This window comes from Prunus mume, linkage group LG1, assembly GCF_029339155.1.
Source record: "Prunus mume cultivar Tortuosa linkage group LG1, ASM2933915v1, whole genome shotgun sequence".
Classification (NCBI taxonomy): Eukaryota; Viridiplantae; Streptophyta; class Magnoliopsida; order Rosales; family Rosaceae; genus Prunus; species Prunus mume.
Window position 1 is genome coordinate 23,900,898 of NC_142698.1, and position 20,177 is coordinate 23,921,074.

At 38.9% G+C, this 20,177-nt stretch overlaps 3 protein-coding genes and 1 long non-coding RNA gene across 5 annotated transcripts; 2 read left to right on the plus strand and 2 right to left on the minus strand.

Moving 5' to 3' along the window:
• Nucleotides 1–830: 830 nt before the first annotated feature.
• On the plus strand, nucleotides 831–4,444 carry LOC103334083 (Protein kinase superfamily protein). Its single transcript, XM_008237052.2, is given in 4 exon segments — nucleotides 831–1,381; nucleotides 1,552–2,261; nucleotides 2,264–2,631; nucleotides 3,923–4,444. Coding segments are annotated over 4 exon segments (1,764 nt in total). The 5' UTR covers nucleotides 831–989; the 3' UTR covers nucleotides 4,217–4,444.
• A 2,636-nt stretch (nucleotides 4,445–7,080) lies between these two features.
• Nucleotides 7,081–12,581, plus strand: LOC103334185 (ubiquitin-activating enzyme E1 1-like). The gene is given in 9 exon segments (XM_008237163.3): nucleotides 7,081–7,218; nucleotides 7,299–7,853; nucleotides 8,123–8,340; nucleotides 9,105–9,611; nucleotides 9,613–9,900; nucleotides 10,020–10,092; nucleotides 10,095–10,887; nucleotides 11,010–11,442; nucleotides 11,777–12,581. Coding segments are annotated over 8 exon segments (3,456 nt in total). The 5' UTR covers nucleotides 7,081–7,218; nucleotides 7,299–7,306; the 3' UTR covers nucleotides 12,374–12,581.
• Nucleotides 12,582–13,105: 524 nt separating this feature from the next.
• Nucleotides 13,106–16,743, minus strand: LOC103334473 (LRR/ubiquitin-like domain protein). Of its 2 annotated transcripts, none has more exons than XM_008237488.2 (10): nucleotides 16,454–16,743; nucleotides 16,236–16,330; nucleotides 15,768–15,926; nucleotides 15,351–15,461; nucleotides 15,152–15,252; nucleotides 14,907–15,044; nucleotides 14,456–14,504; nucleotides 14,271–14,336; nucleotides 13,523–13,642; nucleotides 13,106–13,440 (listed from the first exon to the last, which is right to left on the minus strand). In XM_008237488.2, the coding sequence occupies exons 1-10, from the start codon at nucleotides 16,719–16,721 to the stop codon at nucleotides 13,330–13,332; spliced, it is 1,218 nt and encodes a 405-aa protein (XP_008235710.2). In that variant the 5' UTR covers nucleotides 16,722–16,743; the 3' UTR covers nucleotides 13,106–13,329. The 2 variants fall into 2 exon arrangements, with proteins under 2 accessions (XP_008235710.2, XP_088908579.1); XM_089052453.1 differs by having other exon boundaries at nucleotides 13,106–13,454.
• A 1,037-nt stretch (nucleotides 16,744–17,780) lies between these two features.
• On the minus strand, nucleotides 17,781–19,129 carry LOC103334575 (uncharacterized). Its single transcript, XR_016123290.1, has 4 exons — nucleotides 19,019–19,129; nucleotides 18,545–18,647; nucleotides 18,374–18,450; nucleotides 17,781–18,204 (listed from the first exon to the last, which is right to left on the minus strand). It is a non-coding gene; the product is annotated as an uncharacterized LOC103334575 (long non-coding RNA).
• Between the last annotated feature and the right edge of the window lie 1,048 nt (nucleotides 19,130–20,177).

Sequence of the window (20,177 nt, forward strand, 5' to 3'; positions counted from 1 at the left end):
AGAATTAAGAAAATATAATATGGGTAGTTACGTTCTATAAAAGTAGGAGTTATTATCTGATTTTGTTTTTAATTTTAATTTTTTAAATATGAAAAAATGTGAATTTACCATATTATTCTCATTTAATTAATAATTTCAATTCTTAATATTTAAATTAACCAAGAGTATTTTATGATATTTTGAATGTTTCATCATTTTCAACTTTTTACTTTATATATATAGATAATAAATAAATTGATCACACCGAAAATTTCATTATAAAATTTCCGAACATTTTTTTAATTCTCAAAATTTCTTTAACAGTTTTATCGATATGAATATTTTCTGGATTTTTAACCAATATTTTCAAAGTTTAATTAATTTATTTCAGCCACAAGAATTCATTATTATACGATGCATTTGGATGATTGCCACCAATTTGACATAAGATGCCATATGATTTAATAAAAGAAGACAAAAGTTGACGGGACCCACTTAATTTATTTGCCAACAGAAAGGCGGACCCACCCAGAGGAAAGTAGCTCCCACCCAGTCCAAGTCCCAACCGCAATGAACTCCCAGACAGCAATGTCCAAAACTTTCCTCCCAAATCAACGGTACAGATGTCGAAATCTAAAATGACGCAACACAACGGGAGACCAAAGGTATTCGCAAGGGGCCCATAACGGTCCCACACCCTTCCCATCGGTGGCCACCGTTGGATCAAATCAGAACGCATCGCCCTCAATGCTGATCACACACAGGCAGATATAAATTCATTAACCAAATTTTTTTTTTCATTAACTAATTTATTCACGCTCCCAAACAAAATAACAAATCCACCACCCTCTCTCTCTCATTTTATTTGTCAGAAAAAATGAAACTCAGAAATCTGAACGAGGCCACTATCTCTGTGCTCTGTGTGTCGCTAAGGTAGTAGGAAGGGCGAGTTACTGAGTGAGCCGAGCCGAGCCGAGCCGCATTGAGCTTAGCTACCTGCCTAAGTAGCCATGGCTGCAGCGCTGGAGTGCTGGTCGAGCCGAGCGAGTACGGATGAGGACATGGTGGAGCAGGTACTGATGCGGACGCAGGACAGATCGGAGGGGGCGACGTCGGCGCCGGAGAGCTCGGCCGGTGCCGGAGTGAAGGAGTCGTCGGCGATGCAGAAGAGGCTGCAGAAGCTGAGCCGGAACGTGTCCGAGGCTATAGCGTCGCTCAAGAACTCGCTGAATCTCGACTCGACAAGTGACTCGGCGACGGCGCCGTTTAACAAAATCGAGAGCTCTAGGAAGTTAGTGTGGGGTAGTGTTGTTCGGAACCTCACGCAGCTCTACCCTGGCAGTCAGCTCCCGGAGAAGCTCGTCTCCAACATTCGCAAGCATTACGATTCTTTGCCCCTCAGGTTTTGAAAGCTTTTAGTTTAGATTGAATCGTTTTTGAATCTGTAGCTAGTTGTGAGTTTTTCTTGTTTGGTTTTGCAACACTTTTTGAGCAGCAAACAAACGATTTGGGCTGTGTTATTGCTGATTTTACTTATTTGGTGGTGATGGTTTTTCTATATGTGTTGAACAGTTATGCTCAGGCGGGATTCGAGATGAAAGAAGTGTTTCTTCATATAAAATTGATAGAGCAGGCATCAGTGGAGGGCCATCCCGCCATGTTGATTCAAGAGGTGTCTGAAAATGAGACTCAGGGCTCTGTATTCAAGCTCACATTTGCTTGTAATTCTTCGATTTCATGGCCGGTGATGTCCAGTGCACTTGATAGTGAGTCGATTTGCTACAAGAAGATACAGATCTTTGAGAAGAAAGGGTGTACGGTTGGAGTTGTTCTTCTTCTGGTCGAAGGCGGGGAAGAGAAGTTGTTCAGAAATCGGATTGAAATTGCTTTGAAGTCAGCCATAAAGAAGCCCAAACCTAGCACAGTAAAGCTCCCATTTGGACTATGTGGTTGTCAAGAAGAGAATACTAAGGGGAGAGAGGTGGGAGATATTGAAGAGGACATTGGTGAGCAAAATTATAGAAACGGAGTTGATATTTCTAGCCAAAAGATTCAGCTTCCCAACCCTCTACCCACTTCATCATTCGTTGTATCCGTAGATGAATGGCAGACAATACAATCTGGTGGGGATGAGATAGGGAAGTGGCTGTTGAACTCTGATAATCTTGACTTTGTTGATCAGATTGGACCCACTTCATATAAGGGAGTTTACAAGGGGAAAAAGGTTGGAATTGAGAAGCTTAAAGGGTGTGACAAGGGAAATTCTTATGACTTTGAGCTCCGAAGGATCTTTTGGAGCTCATGTCATGTGGGAACAAGAACATTCTGCAGTTTTCTGGCGTTTGCATTGATGAAAATCATGGGTTGTGCGTTGTGACAAAGTTGATGGAAGGTGGATCAGTATATGACATGATGCTTAAAAGTAAGAAGCTTCAGGTTAAGGACATATTAAGGATTGCGGTTGATGTAGCAGAGGGGATCAAGTTCATGAATGACCACGGCGTTGCATATAGAGACCTCAATACACAGCGTATCTTATTAGATCGACACGGGAATGCTTGCTTAGGTGACATGGGTATAGTAGCTGCTTGCAAAAGTGTTGGTGAGGCTACGGAGTATGAGACTGATGGATACAGGTGGCTAGCTCCTGAGGTTAGTACGATCCAGTGAACTAATAGATAATAGAGCTAGGACTCATCAAGGCTCCTGGTATTTTTATTTCAGAAGTTGAGCTAGCCCTTTAGACCACATTTTGCACAACTATAGCTATAGTGTCATTCCATGCATTTTATACTTCAAACCAGTTAGAATGAGTTCTTCCATGGTTACAAACCTTTAATCCTGTCAAATTGCATCTTCAAAAGCTTTGGGGACAAATTTACATTGCTCCATTTCCATATACATTGCATACCCAATTGTGCCATAAACTAAATTCACTTCTGTTGCTGTTGTTCCAAGGACTTGCTGATAGGATCGAATTGCAGATAATATAGACATTATTTTGCTACTGCAACTTTACCTGCATAAAATGTGTTAGGTTTCACTAGCACTCATAGTAGATTCAATGTATCTAATTCAACTTTTCAGGATCAGTCCATTTTGCATTTTCACTAGACACTTTATGTCACTTATCCCGACATAATTGTTTGAGCATGCCTAACATGTCTTCATAATTGTTGATACTTTACATTTCAATATACTGTTTACCTTTATCTTAGCACTCCTCTCCCATAAAACTTTGCCTAACCACTTTTATGCATTCCACTAAATAAATCAGCTTAGCTGCAACCTTATAGTAGTGCTAATTTCTGCAATACAGGTATTATGTGCGGAGCCCACAAAATGGAGCTTTTAAGTTTTTTAGCATGATCATAATTCAAGGATTATAGCCTTTCGAGATCAATTTTTTGATGCCACTCTATAAACCCATGTTTTATCTAACTTTTATTAGCTTCTGATAATAATTGGATGCTGCTACAAACTCTGTGTATAAGATACTTGATGATGAAAATAAATTATTTTAAGGTTGTTTGTTTAGATTTGCTTTGATTTAGGTCAGGGGAAATGCGGATAAATAACTTAGAACAGAATGATTCAATTTTTTTTCTTTCGGCAAGTTTGGCCTCTTGGGACCACCTTTAGTCACTTTCACTTTTTTATATTATATACAGATCTGAATAACTCCAAAATGCTTGAGAAATGTGGTATCACTGTACATTAAAATAGAACTTAAACTTGAAGTTGTTCTTCCTTATAATATATTGTAGCTCGTCTGTGATTTGAAGTAATTGTTTTCAAGCTGTTCAGCATACTAGGTGGCATCTTTTATTCACCAAAGTTATGCCAGTTCTTCCTGGGGTTTATCTCATTATTTGTTATCTGAAGACTTAAAATAACAGATATGGTATTTACAATTTTCTTTCATCTTTTTGGTTGCACACAGATCATTGCTGGTGATCCAGAGAGTGTTAGTGAGACATGGATGAGTAACGTGTATAGTTTTGGGATGGTCATTTGGGAGATGGTGACTGGTGAGGCAGCCTATGCCACATGTTCACCGGTCCAAGCAGCCGTTGGCATAGCCGCTTGTGGCCTTAGACCTGAGATCCCAAAGGACTGTCCACAAATGCTGAAGTCCTTGATGACCAAGTGCTGGAACAATAGCCCATCAAAGCGCCCTCAATTCTCTGAAATTTTATCGACACTGCTGCGAACCAACAACAACAGTAATAGGTGAGCATCCTCGGCTACTTCTAGTATATCAATACTACTCATGTAAAAGTTAAAACTACCCCTACTTAGGGAAGTAATCCACGCGCAATGTAGATGCAGAAAAGCTTAATTGTGTAAGCTGAAATGAAGAAAAATCTTCTTTCATCTTACAACGGCAAGAGATCTCTCTCAGATTCTATAAAAGAAAAGAAAAAACGGAAAAAAAAGTTGTATATTTTATTGTGTTCCTTTAGGATGCGTGTGTGTTATGATTTCGGTGGTGGGAATATTGAATTCATCTGCCTTGCCTCTGTCATCATGATTGATTAGGCTACGATTAACTTTATGTTTAATAATAGAACATGAGAAAGTATGCGGGGCACGAGATTGTCTGTCGGGCCTAAGAGCTGTGTGAGAAGGTCATGGAACTTGGACGCTCTCTTTTTTGGTTTTTTTTCTGTGTAACGTTATTCATGTTATGTCCCAAAAGAAAAGAAAAGAAAAGAAAAGGTTGTCTTCTCTTTTATGAACTATCCGAGGTAGCCAAGAGGGGTGTATGGACATCTTGTTTTTTGGTCCCATGAAAAAGAATCATCAGGGGAAATATCAATCAAGTATTCATATATTGATAAATAAAAAAATTGAAAAAAATGAAGGAAATTAATAGAGAAATTTGCAAATTTATAAAGAAATTTCAGGATATGTTTTATGTTGTGAGAATGTCCCGCATTGAAAAACTAGCAAACTTTAGAGGGCTTATAAGAAATTATACTACTACCTTGTTACCAATTGAATCCTTGTATAATAAACATGTCTTACTCAAAGGCATTAATCATGGAAAAAACAGATGTGTTTCAATCCTGTAGAATATCTTTTATCTTTCGTTATTTTCATTTTTCTGCACGTCTATATACAACAGGCTTAAGATTCGCAGACCTTCTCCCAATTGAGGAGCTATAATTTGGATGAAAGGTTGCCTTTTGAAATATTCAGATGCAAATTTCTTTGGTGTATTGAATAATGGAGTTTATGAGAAAAAACAGACCAAGGGAATACCCTTTTTAGCTTTTGGTGGACTGTTGTATGCTCAGGGGACGCGAGTATTAGACAAAAACAATATTTATGCTTCGATTGAATGCCCAAGGGATCTTTTTAGTATAGATTGTAAGAAGTGTCTTGATGTTGGAATAAGTGAACTTTTAGATGAGAGGTGGACGCACGATTTATGGAAGTCGTTACATCAGATTTAAAATTTACCAATATTAATAGGTGTTATTTGTTTTGTAGAATATGTTTTTTTTTTAATGCCAAGTCTCAAATTCATTCCATAAATGGTGATAAACCATTCTCATCACAATGTTTGTAAATGCTAGTTATGATAATCAAACAATATTTTCAATTGGTTTTCTATGCTTAATTTTGGAAAAATTATTTTCACAAATGGTTTATGAGGTTCACAAAATTATTATCTTTGGTCTTTTATGTTTTCTTGTGACATGGTTGGTCCTAGGTAGGGGTGTGCACTCAAATTGGAAAACCAAGCTGAATTGGCCCGGAAAAAATGGGAAAAATTGGGTTGACCAAAAATTAGATCGGACCGATTTGGTCTGGTGCTAGTTTCAGTTCTTGTAGTGAAAAAACCATACTTGCCCGAATATGTATTTTTAAATTTTTTAATAAAATAGTTAAGCAAATGCTTAATTTCTAAGCCCATAACTAGTTATTGGGGAAAAATTAGTTATGGTTGCTTAATCCACGTGGTGTGGTGTCATTAGTCGTATATGCTCCACTTACGTGCTGCAAAATCAATTTAACAAAATTTTGGACGAAACCTAACGACATAGACTAATTTATGTATGCAGAGTAACCTTAAGTACCAACCATGTTGCCAACGGGGTCTAATTCAATGAAAAATGACATTGATTTGCATACTAGATGTCTCAGGTTCAAATCCCTACGACATCATAGTTTTGTGTGTCTCCCCTGTAGTTTAGACTATCACTTGTACTAAAAAAAAAAGTACCAATCATGTAAAAAAAAAACATAAATGACTAAGAGTGATAATTTTGTAAACCTCAACGATCATTTGTGAAAATAACCATTTTCAAAATAATAGAAGATATTCAAATTTTCAATAATAATCATATTTATTACATTTAACAATTATTTATATTTATTTCATTATGCCTAAGCTATAATTAGCCATAATTATTATGCATTACACATGTCGATTATTGTAATGGAAAATATGGAAGTGTGACAATCGTACGTGTAAGATGGCTTATTTAAAAACATGCAGAGTTTCTGTATACATAACAAAGTATGATGATTTACACGGAAGAAGGCAGAAAACAAGTTGATGATTTGCATAAGAAGAGGTATGGCTCATTCCAAAAAAGGAACAGAATTGTGATAATTTGCAACTGCTCTTTGCAGGAAACGAGCCAAAAGGAATAAATGGCATAGTTCTACTATACTATGTCATATTTACTCAAGGCTTAAGGATAAAAGTCCTTTACAACTTTCAAATTTCCCTAATTTGAGCCATAAATAACAACAATGTTCAGTTGAAAAAAGACTTGACTTATAAACTAGTTTCATATTCGATATACCCACTTGGCATTTCCCTCTTCCTCTCTCGGCAGAAAGAGAGAGTTGATAGTAGAGTACAGTACACCGGTCTTGACCAAAAAAGAGCACAGTACACCGGTAGCCTCCGTAAACAGCACCTGTCCGCAGCTCTCCAAAAGCCAAACCAAAACCCCTCGAAATTTTAAAATGAAAAGGAAGTGAAGTTCCATAAATACCCTTCTCTGCCCCACCTGACCACCTCCTCCTATAAAACCCAAACCAAACTTCTGGATCTCTCCCCCTCTCCAAAAATCAAACCCAAAATCTCAAGAAAAGCATAAACCACACAGCAAAAACCAGCTTAATCAACCAATCCACCAATCCCACATCTCTCTCTCTCTCTCTCTCTCTCTCAGAGATTCCAATCTTCTTCTTCTCACAGTCCTAATCGGTACGGTACGTTAATTATACCTCTCTCTCTCTCTCTCTCTCTCCCTTTTTTAATTACTCTCTTTCTTTGGTTTTTGTTGCTTTAGAATCAATCATGCTGAAGTTAGGGTTCAAGTTTGGGTTTTTCATGGTAGCTTCGGCGCCGATCCTTCTCGGATTGGCGTTTCGAACCTACTTCGGCGGCGGTGACGCCAATTCGCGTTTCTCGATTCTTTATCTGGTTTTGAGTTTGATCGTTTCGGTGATCATGGCGTTTTCTGGCGTTTTCAGCAGCTTACTGCACTATATGCTTCCAAGAAAGAGACCTAGTGAAGGAGTGGTTGTAGAAGAAGAAGAAGACGCCATTGTGAGCAAGAACAGCAGCACCAGCTCCTGCTCAGTCGCAGCATCTTCTGTTAAGAAGCATCGGATCGGTCACTTCGTCGCCGAATCGACTGTCAACAGCAACAGCCTCATCAGCAACAACCACGGCATAGTTGAAAGGGACGTGCCAATCATGGCTTTGGGCCATTCCAACCCCTCCGATATCGACGAGGATCTGCACAGCCGGCAGCTCGCGGTCTATGGCCGCGAGACTATGCGGAGGCTCTTTGCATCGAATGTCCTCATCTCGGGGATTCAAGGCCTCGGCGCTGAGATTGGTGTGAATTTCGGCAATTCTCTGCTTGTTTGAGTTATTGTTTTCAATTTTTGTTTTCCCAAGAAGTTGATGAGAGATAAATGAAAAGACAATGTTGAATTCTGGAGGTGCTCATCTGTTATAATGTTGCATATATTTTTTTTGGATTCTGCTGTTTAAATTTTTTCACTTACCATGGTAAACAGTGTTGTGCATGTACGTGTGTGTATTTATTTTCTTTTGCTGGTGTTTTTTTTCTTCTTCTCCAATGTGGACTTTGGCTTCCTGCAGCAAAGAACCTCATTCTTGCTGGTGTGAAGTCTGTGATGTTGCATGATGAAGGGAACGTGGAGCTATGGGATTTATCCAGTAATTTTGTGTTTTCTGAGGATGATGTTGGCAAGAACAGAGCACTTGTTGCTGTTCAAAAGTTGCAGGAACTCAACAATGCTGTGGTTGTTCATACCTTGACAACCAAATTGGCCAAAGAACAGCTTGCTGATTTCCAGGTGCATTTTCTGGAGTTATTTACTGGTTGTTTAGTGTTATGCAAGTTATCAAGTTTATACTTTTGGGGCATGTTTGGGGGTCTATTTGAATCACAATTGCTGGACTAGGTTTTATTTAACTACTTAATGTTTGATTATGATGCCTAAGTGTCTTCATTAATGAATGAGGGAGGGTACATAGATAGTGAATAATAATGTAATTTTAGCACATCTAAAGACTGATACGTGGTAATTTTAGCACATCTAAAGACTGATACATGCAAGGACTAGTATTTTCATAGGTCAAGGACTAGTATTTTCATAGGCTATATATGAAACTTCCATTACCTAGAACTAGAAGGTTATTCATTTTTTATATGGAGAAAGGGAGAGGGGAAGGTATTTTAGCTATAGCTAGCATGAACTAGTCTCCTGAAGGTGACTTTCTAATTTTGTACTGAATCTATTTATCCTCTGCCTGCTGGTTTCAATATCTTGCTTCTGTTGGGTTTTGATAGTGAACTATTTTTGCTTCTGTTGATAGCATTTTAAAGTAATCTGGTTCTGATGATTTTCCTAAATATCTATTACAAATGGTTGTATTAGCTCTGTAGAAATTGCAATTTATGTTCTAGTTATCAAACAAGTGTTAGATATTTAAAATTGTGAATCCCATAAGTAATTATCTATTTTGCAGAAGGATTTAAAATTCACGAGTGTTTTTTTCTAGTGTGGTAGTTTTATTTGGGTTTGTACAGGCATATACTTATTTTCTGTTGTTGTAGGCTGTTGTATTCACTGACATCAGTCTTGAGAAAGCCATTGAATTCAATGATTATTGTCATAATCATCAACCTCCAATTGCCTTCATTAAAACCGAAGCTAGAGGCCTCTTTGGTTCTGTGTTCTGTGACTTTGGACCCGAGTTCACTGTTTTTGATGTTGATGGGGAGGATCCACACACTGGTATTATTGCATCCATAAGCAATGACAACCCTGCTCTAGTGTCATGTGTTGACGATGAAAGACTTGAGTTTCAGGATGGGGATCTTGTTGTGTTCTCAGAAGTTCATGGAATGACAGAACTAAATGATGGAAAGCCACGGAAGATAAAGAATGCTAGGGCTTATTCATTTACTCTCGAGGAGGATACCACGGGTTTTGGTACCTATGAGAAGGGGGGTATTGTCACACAGGTGAAGCAGCCCAAAGTCTTGAACTTTAAGCCGTTGAGAGAAGCACTCAATGATCCTGGCGATTTTCTTTTCAGTGATTTCTCCAAGTTTGATCGGCCCCCCTCTCCTACACTTGGCATTTCAAGCGCTGGACAAATTTGTGTCAGAGTCGGGGGGCTTCCCTATTCCTGGTTCAGAAGAGGATGCTCAGAAGCTTATATCTATTGCTAGTAACATTAATGAGAAACTGGGAGATGGGAGACTGGAAGATATTAATCCAAAACTTTTGCGGCACTTTGCTTTTGGTGCAAAGGCGGTACTAAACCCCTTGGCTGCCATGTTTGGTGGTATTGTGGGTCAAGAGGTTGTAAAAGCTTGCTCTGGGAAGTTTCATCCACTCTTCCAGGTCAGTACACAATCTTGTTTTCACGTAGAAGTTAACCATTCTTTAGGTGCTAAGAATTATTTAGTGCCATGTTATTTTTCAATGCTGGTAGTAACCTAATGTTTAACTTGTTCCAACAGTTCTTCTACTTTGACTCCGTAGAATCACTTCCTACAGAGCAACTGCAGTCCAGTGATTTGAAACCATTAAAAAGCCGTATGATGCACAGATTTCAGTTTTTGGGTCCAAGCTACAGAAGAAACTGGAAGATTCCAAAGTATTTCTTGTTGGATCAGGGGCACTAGGATGTGAGCTATTAAAAAATTTGGCCCTGATGGGAGTTTCATGTAGCAACCATGGGAAGCTAACAGTCACTGATGATGATGTAATTGAGAAGAGTAACCTCAGTAGGCAGTTCCTCTTCCGTGATTGGAACATTGGGCAGGCCAAATCAACAGTTGCTGCTTCTGCGGCTGCATCAATAAATCCGCGTCTTAATGTTGAAGCCTTGCAGAATAGAGTTGGCCCTGAAACTGAGAATGTGTTTGATGATACCTTCTGGGAGAATTTAAGTGTTGTTATTAATGCGCTAGACAATGTCAATGCGAGGCTGTATGTTGATCAGAGGTGCTTATATTTTCAGAAAGCACTTCTTGAGTCGGGTACTCTTGGCGCAAAATGCAACACTCAGATGGTTATTCCTCACCTAACAGAAAACTATGGTGCATCAAGAGACCCGCCGGAGAAACAAGCACCCATGTGCACTGTGCACTCATTTCCACACAACATTGACCACTGCTTGACATGGGCTCGATCTGAGTTTGAGGGTTTGCTTGAGAAAACTCCAGCTGAAGTGAATGCATATTTATCCAAGCCAAGTGAATATGTCACTAACATGAGGAATGCTGGTGATGCACAGGCCAGGGATACCTTGGAGCGTGTTCTTGAGTGCCTTGATAGAGAAAGATGTGAGACATTCCAAGATTGCATTGGCTGGGCACGCCTGAAGTAAGTCCTTAGATAGTAGACTTTATTATACATTTTTTCCTTTTGCCCCTCCTCTCTGTAATCATTAATTATTGTGATGGTTTGTTTCGATAATTCATGATGCCTGCTTTTGATGTACACAGGTTTGAAGATTATTTTTCCAACCGCGTGAAACAACTTATTTATACTTTTCCTGAAGATGCAACAACTAGTACTGGGGCTCCATTCTGGTCCGCCCCTAAGCGATTCCCCCATCCACTGCAGTTCTCAGCTGCTGATCCTGGTCACCTTCATTTTGTTATAGCAGCTGCCATACTAAGGGCAGAGACATCTGGGATTCCAATCCCTGATTGGGTTAGAAACACTAAGAAGGTGGCTGAAGCTGTTGAGAAAGTGGAAGTCTCAGAATTTCATCCTAAGAAAGATGCGAAAATAGTTACTGATGAGGAGGCTACCAATTTAACTTCTCAATCTATAGATGATGCACAGGTCATTAATGAATTGATTATCAAGTTAGAGCATTGTCGAGAGAAACTCCCACCAGGGTTCAGAATGAAACCAATTCAATTTGAGAAGGTCAATCTCTCTCTCTTTCTCTCTCTGTACATATCTTTTCTGACCTATCCTTCATTTAGACACTCATATATTCTATGGATAAGTTGATTGATTTCGATCACTCTGATAATTGGTTGAGGTAACAAGTGTTAATGGTGGTTGATGGTTTGAGTGATGCATGGGGAAGTTTCTTTATGTGACCTAGAGTGGGGATGGGCTAAACTTAGATGTGGGATGTGCCATTCTTCAAATTTTAATTCTAATTCATGCCTTCACTTGGAGTTCATTGTTTCGTTCTGTCCTACAAGTTGCCAATCACCTTAGGTTTTTTACACTTAGCTTGGGGAATTTGCAGGATGATGATACAAATTACCATATGGATCTGATAGCCGGGCTTGCCAATATGCGGGCTAGGAATTACAGCATTCCTGAGGTTGACAAGCTGAAAGCCAAGTTTATTGCCGGTAGGATTATCCCTGCAATTGCAACCACCACGGCAATGGCCACAGGACTTGTGTGCTTGGAGCTTTACAAGGTTTTGGATGGAGGCCACAAGCTAGAAGACTATAGAAACACATTTGCAAATCTAGCTCTACCTTTGTTCTCCATGGCTGAGCCAGTTCCACCCAAGGTCATCAAGCACCGTGACATGAGCTGGACCATCTGGGATAGGTGGATCCTGAGAGGCAATCCTACTCTGAGGGAACTTATTCAGTGGCTAAAGGACAAAGGACTGAAGGCTTATAGCATCTCATTTGAAAGTTGCCTGCTTTATAATACCATGTTTTCTCGACACCAAGACCGAATGGACAGGAAGATGGTTGATCTGGTTAGGGAAGTGGCAGGGGCGGAACTGCCTCCTTATCGTTGCCACTTTGATGTTGTTGTGGCTTGTGAGGATGAAGAGGATAACGATATTGACATCCCTCTGGTATCCATTTACTTCCGCTAGGTTGTGTTCTTGAATCCATTGAGAGTGTCGGTCTCTGATTTTTGGAAGAGAACTCATGCGTGTTTAGGATATTTGACCTCAGACTTTCATTCCTGTGTTAATCGATGATGAGCACACAGTTGAACATTTTTATCCCAACTGTCTCATGTTATACATGTATAATCTCTAAAAGTAAATCCCATTTAATAATAAATTTGCTTGTAATTTACTGGCCGGATTTCCAGATAATCTTTTGCGACAGTTGATTTTTGAGTGTCACCTTCTTGGGTTTTTGCCTGTACCCTTGCCACCAATTTAAACAGTAAAAACTAAAAACTGTCAATAAATGAAACTTTCACGCAATTGAATACCACTGGTGAACCCGGTGCAGGTAATTTTTTCTACTTCTGTAAAACGATGCTGGTATAACTGCTTGTAGATCATTTTGATTGTTGACAGTTTTTAATATATTTTTTACCTACCTCGAATTTATTTTTACGATTTCATCATTCATCCTCTTTCTCACTTTAAAAAAAAAAATCATCAGTTGTTGAAGTCATTTAGACTATCAGCTGTAAACCACATACTTATAAAAATAAAAAGAGGCCCACACCACACAACAGCTAAACAAAGTCTTTCATCTTCACCATTTCTTTCATATATGCTTATTACACTGCTGCCTTTTCATTGTAAGGTCCCAAAGGCAGTCTCACTTGGAAGGAACATGGTTGTTCAGAAACATAGACATCAGCATTATAATCACAGGAGAATTAAAATTGGTCATCTCTTGCTCCATAATTGTTCTCACAGTAACTTCTCATGTATCAATGACACCAATTTCTTTGATTTATATAAAATCCTATTAACAAGTCAAGAACCAGAGACATCAAAGCTTTACATTGGTTCTTCTACATACAAATGTCAGCATGGACCACAAATTTTCCCAACTGCCTCATGTAATCCAGAAATTTGTGGCATCAGCTCTTATCAGCACCTTCATCAAATGCACCGGAGTTCACAACTCGGAAGTCCAGTTGCTTCTGATGCTTCAAGCGACGGCGTTCATCGAAACTTTCCCATCCTTCCGTCTGTGAAGATATTGCTGTTATATCATTAAAATTAACAAATTAGACTACTTGGCACAATGACATTTGATGCTAAAGTACACACCTGACGAAGAACATCCATGGTTATCTCTGTGTTGTGCAAATCAAGTGTTGTGAGCTGTAGGCACTTTTTGAATAGCGTAGAAGGAAGGGATTTCAACCCATTGTTGCTGAGACACAGAGACTGCACAAAAGTAAAAGTTTTGGAATGAATATCAGCCTGGAGATGAAGCACAAAATAGATGAGGTTGCTGCAATTCCTCTAAAAGAGCTCAAGAAAATTAGACTAAAATGATATTTTTACTACCTTCAAGTAAAAGTTTACTAAATTTCAAAACTTTTTTGTGTGTGATTAACTGGCATAACAGGCAGTAGAAAGAGTCAAAGTTTAGGATGGCACGATACAGTAACCATTAGGGTTTAGGCCAGGTACAGGGAAAAGGAATAGGCGGATGCTTGGGGTACAGAGACAATGGCAGACATCAACAGGATGAGCAGTGAAAGCAGGTGCAATATGAATAAACTCTTATTTCCTACGTGAATAAGACAACCCTAACAACACAATGAAAATTAATCTTTGAAAAAAAATGGAAAATATATTTTATTACGGAAAACGTAAACTGTGTAACCTCTCCAGAACAACCTACAAATTACAGTTCCATATCAAAACAAAGGAAGCTCTCTCTCTCTCTCTCTCTCTCTCAGGGTCAAGAAGGGAAGCTCTTAAACGTTTAAAGAGAATTTGAGTTTTTGAAGGAAAACAAGAAAGAAATAGGGATAATAAGTTCAATACACTAGGAATTAGTATAGACCTTTAGATTATGCAAATTGCCAAATGTCTCAGGCAACTCGGATAGAAGATTTGATGAAACATCAATCTGCACCATGCCAAAAGCAAGTCAGATAAATGGACAAATCTACCCAAAATTAATTTAAAAAAAAAAAAAAACAAAACCAGCCCTCCCAAAAGAAATGAAGAAAAGGAAAACATTACTACCTCAATAAGACCAACACAGTCCCCTATGCACGTAGGCATGGTGCTTATCCTGGACACAGAGACAGACGGGTAAGTTTAATCAAGACACAAGCCATTGTTATCAAACATAACTTGCATATTTAAGAAGTAGTTACTTCATCAACATAGCATTAATGCATAAAGGGGAAAAACTTAACAACCTACAAAACATGTTTCAAAAAAAATCAAAATTTCCACTGAAACTAAATATTTTAGTTTCTGTATTTAAGACATAAAAGCATTTAGAGGAAAGAAAAGTAGATGTGAAATATTAAGTGCAGCTGCACGTCCACAATGTGAAATATATAAATTTAAAATGATCATACCACATTAAGCAGAAAAGACATGCAAGGGAAGAAAAAAAAACAGATTTTGATTCCGTAATTCCCAATAAGAAAAAACATGTCCTTGCTTAAAGTACTTTCAAAATCACCTGTTATTGTTGACTTTCAGAACTTCAAGCTTAGTCAAAAGTCCTATTTCATTTGGGAGGCTAGACAATTTGTTGTTTGCAACGTGAAATTGCTTCAGTGATGTCAACAAGCCGAATGCAGGTGGCAAAGTCGTTAAACTGCATAAATTGTGCAATTCATCAAGCATCCAACATAATGTCAAGAAGTAGAAAATGAAAGCCACCCCAATTTAATGTGACATCGTAAAGCACAAAAGATACTCAACTGGTTTTGGTCCAGAGACAGAACAGTTAGAAACTTCAAAGATACTAGAGCTTCCCAGTTAATAGAATTGTCCAATATATCATTTGCAGAGAGGAACAATTTCTACAAAATGTAGAGAATCAAGTGAAACTACGCATAAGTTATGGAAAGAATTTGATGAAGCTGGAGGAAATGCAAGAAAGAAACAGAGCTTTGTATACCTGCAAGGAACTTAGACAGCCAATCTTGGCAGGTACCACTGGAATAGCATTATTGCTGAGCTCAATGACTCTTGCAGAAGCTCCACAAGCCCACACTTCATCGGGTATAGCCTTTTCAAATTAAACCAACACAAATTTTCAACATTGGAAAACGTTAGGTCCTCTATAATATTACTTGGAAACAATTATCAAAATCGACATTCCCCTGCTAAGAGATTCCCATGTGTTATGATTCTAAGTCCCAATTAATTGTCTGAAGGAAAAACAATTCTGAAAGGCATACTACTTCTGTTAACAACCTCAAAACTTGTCTACCAAGCCAAACAGACGTTAATATAGATATCCATAATGTAAAATGTGATTAGAAAAATGCAAACAGTCCAAAAAGGGACAATCACCAAAGACTAGTTTTTATACCCTCAAGTTGTAGTCACGGAGTCCAATAACCCCAGTAGCTTTCCATCGATCCAACCGGTTCTTATCAACAGAAACTTCTGTCTTTTCTTTTCCCAATGTAGTAGCATTGTTGGCTCTGGAAATGGGGCGTGTGGGAGCTTGTTTTAGGATGGGCCCGTCCTATTCAAACAAAAATTCCAGAAGTACTACATTATCAATAACGCATTTTCTATAACTCAACACTTCCAAAAACGCATAAATCTCCACAGTTACTATAATCCAAAGTTTCATGAAATTTATGACCAACATTTTTACTCGAGAAAAAATAAATTAAAGATCTTTGTTTGATAAAATTGCTTTCTTCTCATTTATTTTCTCAACTACCAAACAAGTGGGTCCTTCCATCTCCATCAAAATCAAATTCCCAATTCAAGTTCAGATTTCAAGAAAGCAAAAAGATAGAAAAGAATTGAGTTTTATCTACAATACCCCTTGATGCAAGCCCTGAGAAGCCATGAGCATGATCCTGGACCCATTAGCGACCTCAGACTCCTCCAGTGTCATTCCATCCACCAAAAGCTTCCCTATCACAAAATACCCAGAACCCAAAAATTAAAATAAAACTGAAAATGAAAAACTTGCCATTCATAATTCATTACAGCTCAGAGAAATTCAATCAAATTTTACAGAGGAGAAAAAGGAGACACCTTTGCAAATGAGCTTTTGGCCACGAGGGAGGACATTGGTGAGAGGTTGCAGAAGGGACTTGAGGTCTTTGATGGTTGAGTCCGGAGAAAGATTTGTGATGGGTATGGTTCTGCCACTGAACTTCACGCTGAGGCTTATGTTGGCTCCGGTATCCTCACCGCCGGTGACACTACTCTCCATTTCCTCTCTTCGCAAATTGCAGTGAGCTCTTGGTGTTGGTCGTCTTCTTGGTAATTCTCTGTGGTGAATAATTTGCAGATTATTCATTTTACGTTCGTATTTATATACACACCCAAAAAATGAATAATTTGTGACAAAAGTCAGCTCCAAGCACAGTGCAAATTTTATGGGCCGAGAGGTCTGGGCCAGCCCGAAATGCAACCCATATCCATTTCAACAATGTAGGAGTCTATCTAAACAAAAAGTTAAGGGCATTTCGGTCCTTTGACACAAATGGTGTTCATTAAGAAGACAACGTTTTGGTTTGGTTAGGGCTCTCTTCTTCTTCTTTTAACTCCGTGCATCATACTCTCTATAAGGGTTGAACAGTAAGTACTAAATTCTAACCAAAAGATTTCCATTATCCCTATTCTCTCTGCCTATTTGTTGTTGTTGTTGTTGTTGTTTTATTTGTTTGTATATGTTTTGAACATCCCTATTCTTTCTGCCTATGCCTATATGTACTGTTTTAGTTTTAGTTTTCTTTGGTTGCTTTCATTTTGATATTTTGATCCTTACAAAAGTTATGCAACTGTGTCTGTTAAAGGGAGCTGTAATATATTGAAGACAATGCTGAAGAATGAGTTGCTTTCGTACGTCAAGATGTCTGGTCGTCAGCCATGTCGTCTAAGTATTAATCAACAACTATGTTCTTATTTCTTTTCCGAGCGTGAGATTTTTGTCGTTAAAACTGAAGAAAGTGAAATTTTGAAAACTACAACCAAACCACCGCCCCCGGACAAGGATTGGTATTTGTACCTGAACTTGTGCAAAAGGAGCTCTGGCAAGGCTCCTAGGTTTGAAAGTGTATTTGACGATATTAGGGTTTCGGACGACAATGATTGGATGGGACTTGGGCGGTCGAAGGGCAAGAGGCCAGGTAGGCAAATGATTGTTGGTTCCAAATTCTATAGGGTGCAGGGTGAATTCGACAGCAGATTTTCTGAGACTCATAAAATCATTGACTATGATAGCATGGGTTTTAAGTCAACTGTTGAATGCTTTAACCTTTCAATCGAAAATAGTTATTTCTTTGTTAATTTAATCTATTCAGGTCCACACAAGGGATTGAAATAACAGAAAATAACCCGAGAGTTGTGACAAATATTTGCATGTTGAAATTGATCACAAAACAATGTCAACTTCAATTAAATCAGCGCGTATGCATGTGTGATAAGTTTACACTCAAGAAATGACGAATTATATGTAAATCACTTGGAAGTTCAAAAAGAAAATGGTAAATATCTTTGGATCTAACATGAAGCGTATGGCATCGACCAACTTTTCAAGTGAGAATTCATCAGCTGGAATGGGTGCAGGACCTACTCCTATGGCATGCACCCTCTCCCCCCAAAATGGCTGGTCCCCAAAGAATGGTACAGTTGTGGTTGGACACTAAAAAGAACAGAGAATATGAGCCAAAAATGAGTAACTGGATCATTTACAAATGTAAGACTCCCCAAGAATATAGCATTATCAGTTACCGCAGCTTTCAGACCAGCGCAGTTGTCCCAGCAACCCCATGATGCACCTAAGAAATTTTTTCAAATCCAGTGAGAAACCAGAAGTAGCCTAGTTATCCAATAGGGGAACAAAACAACAAAACAACAAAAAGGTGCATCAAGTTCATGTGACGTTCTGAACACCAGTGCAGTGAAATCCCAACCAAATTAAAAAGAATTAAAAGCATTGAAATTTACCACAGCAGAGCATCGTTGGAATAGCCAATCATGGGGGCAATTGTCCACTAAATACACAGAATCACTTGGTTCTGCCACTAAGAAGAGAAATATATGAAGGCTTTCAGATGTAAAGAAGCATAGGAATACAATGTGCTTGAAAGTAAACTTTTTTTAAGAATCAAGACTTACAATTACCAAGGCCACCCCAGCCTCGGTTGATGACGACTCTCTGTCTAGTTATTTCCAGAGCTTGAAGGATAATATTGGTCATTTTCTCTGGTTCTTCAAGAGGCTAATACAATACACATAAAAAAAAATTAGCAAGCAAGACAATTTAGCATTTCAATCAAATGCACAATCAAGTAACCTTTACTATGCAATTCAGAGGTATACTCTGCATGTATTAGACATGCCTCAGTCAAATTAGATATTGAACAACTGAACAACCAAAGGGTCGATTTGTCATCTGTCATGAATAGACCTCCACAACCTGTTCGTTGGGGACCAACATGAAGGTGGTCACTCTGGAGATTGTGGCTTTGGTTGATTGTTTTAATTGGGAAGGAACAAGTAATTTTTTTAGGTAAGGACAAACAGAGCTACTCTGGGATAGAACTGGAAAAAGAATATTAAACATGAATAGAGAAAGCTGCAACAACTCACAAGGCTATCAAATCCACTATAGACAGGCTGTTCACCAACTTCAAGCCACTCCGCAAGTGAATCTGGGGGTTCATAATTTGAAGCAAGGTCAAGAAAACAAAAACAACAACATCAACCTTGGTCCCCCATCTGCCAAACGAGTAAAACGTAGAGCATATCAGCAAATAATCAGCATACTGTATTCTCATTTGGTCAAGCTGGTCTATTTCTACCACATCAAATCATATTCCTGAGGCTTCTGCAATATTATCAGTATACTATTGCTAGAACAAGAAGAAGCCCATGTAATAAGAGAAGCTTAATAATCCCAAACCACCATGAGGATTCTGAAATGACCATGTATGATACGTTTCCTTTGGATGATACGCCTTCTTTTGTATGATACGTTTCCATATAGCCGCAAAAATAGAAATTATAACCGTACGGCCGCACGGCTATACTTTCCAATTACATTGAATATTTTAAGCGTAGCGCCGACGGCTATACTCTTTAAATATATTGGAAAGAACACGAAGCTTGAACTCGCAGAGGACGGAACTTCTCTCGCAGTCACTGCTTCTTCCTCCGAGTTCGGCACCGAAAAAAGACCCAACCCGCCTAGGCGCCCGCCTAGCTACTACCTAGCCTCCTAGCCACCGCCTAGCCGCCTAACCGCCTAGCTCCCGCCTAGCCGCCTAGCGCCCGCCTAGCCACCGCCTAGAGCCAGCCTAGCAGCGTAGCTCCAGCCTAGCCGCTAGCCGCCCGCCTAGTTCGACTTTTCGAACACTGCGATTGACTGGAAGTCTAAAACCCGAATTTGAAAAAACTTAGCTGCAAATTTGAGATTGGGAAGCCGAAGCAGTGAAGCACAAGTCAGGTCCATAGAAGAAGAGATCATGAGACTCTTAATTCATCTAATTACATTCCTCTCCCTGTTTCGCGCCTCATATTCTTCTCTCTTCGCACTGACGACATGGCGCAGAAGAAAAAAATACAAAATTTGCTGACTTGGGGTGTCTGTCTTCTGTGGAAGGAAATGATGAAGTTGTCCTATCATGGAGTTTCTGTGGTCTTGCCAATAACAAGGTTCTGTGAATGGCATGTGTTAGGCTACTTGAATTCAAATTGATTCTGAAGTTTAAACATTTCTGTGAATGGCATGCGTTTAGCTTCTCTTGCT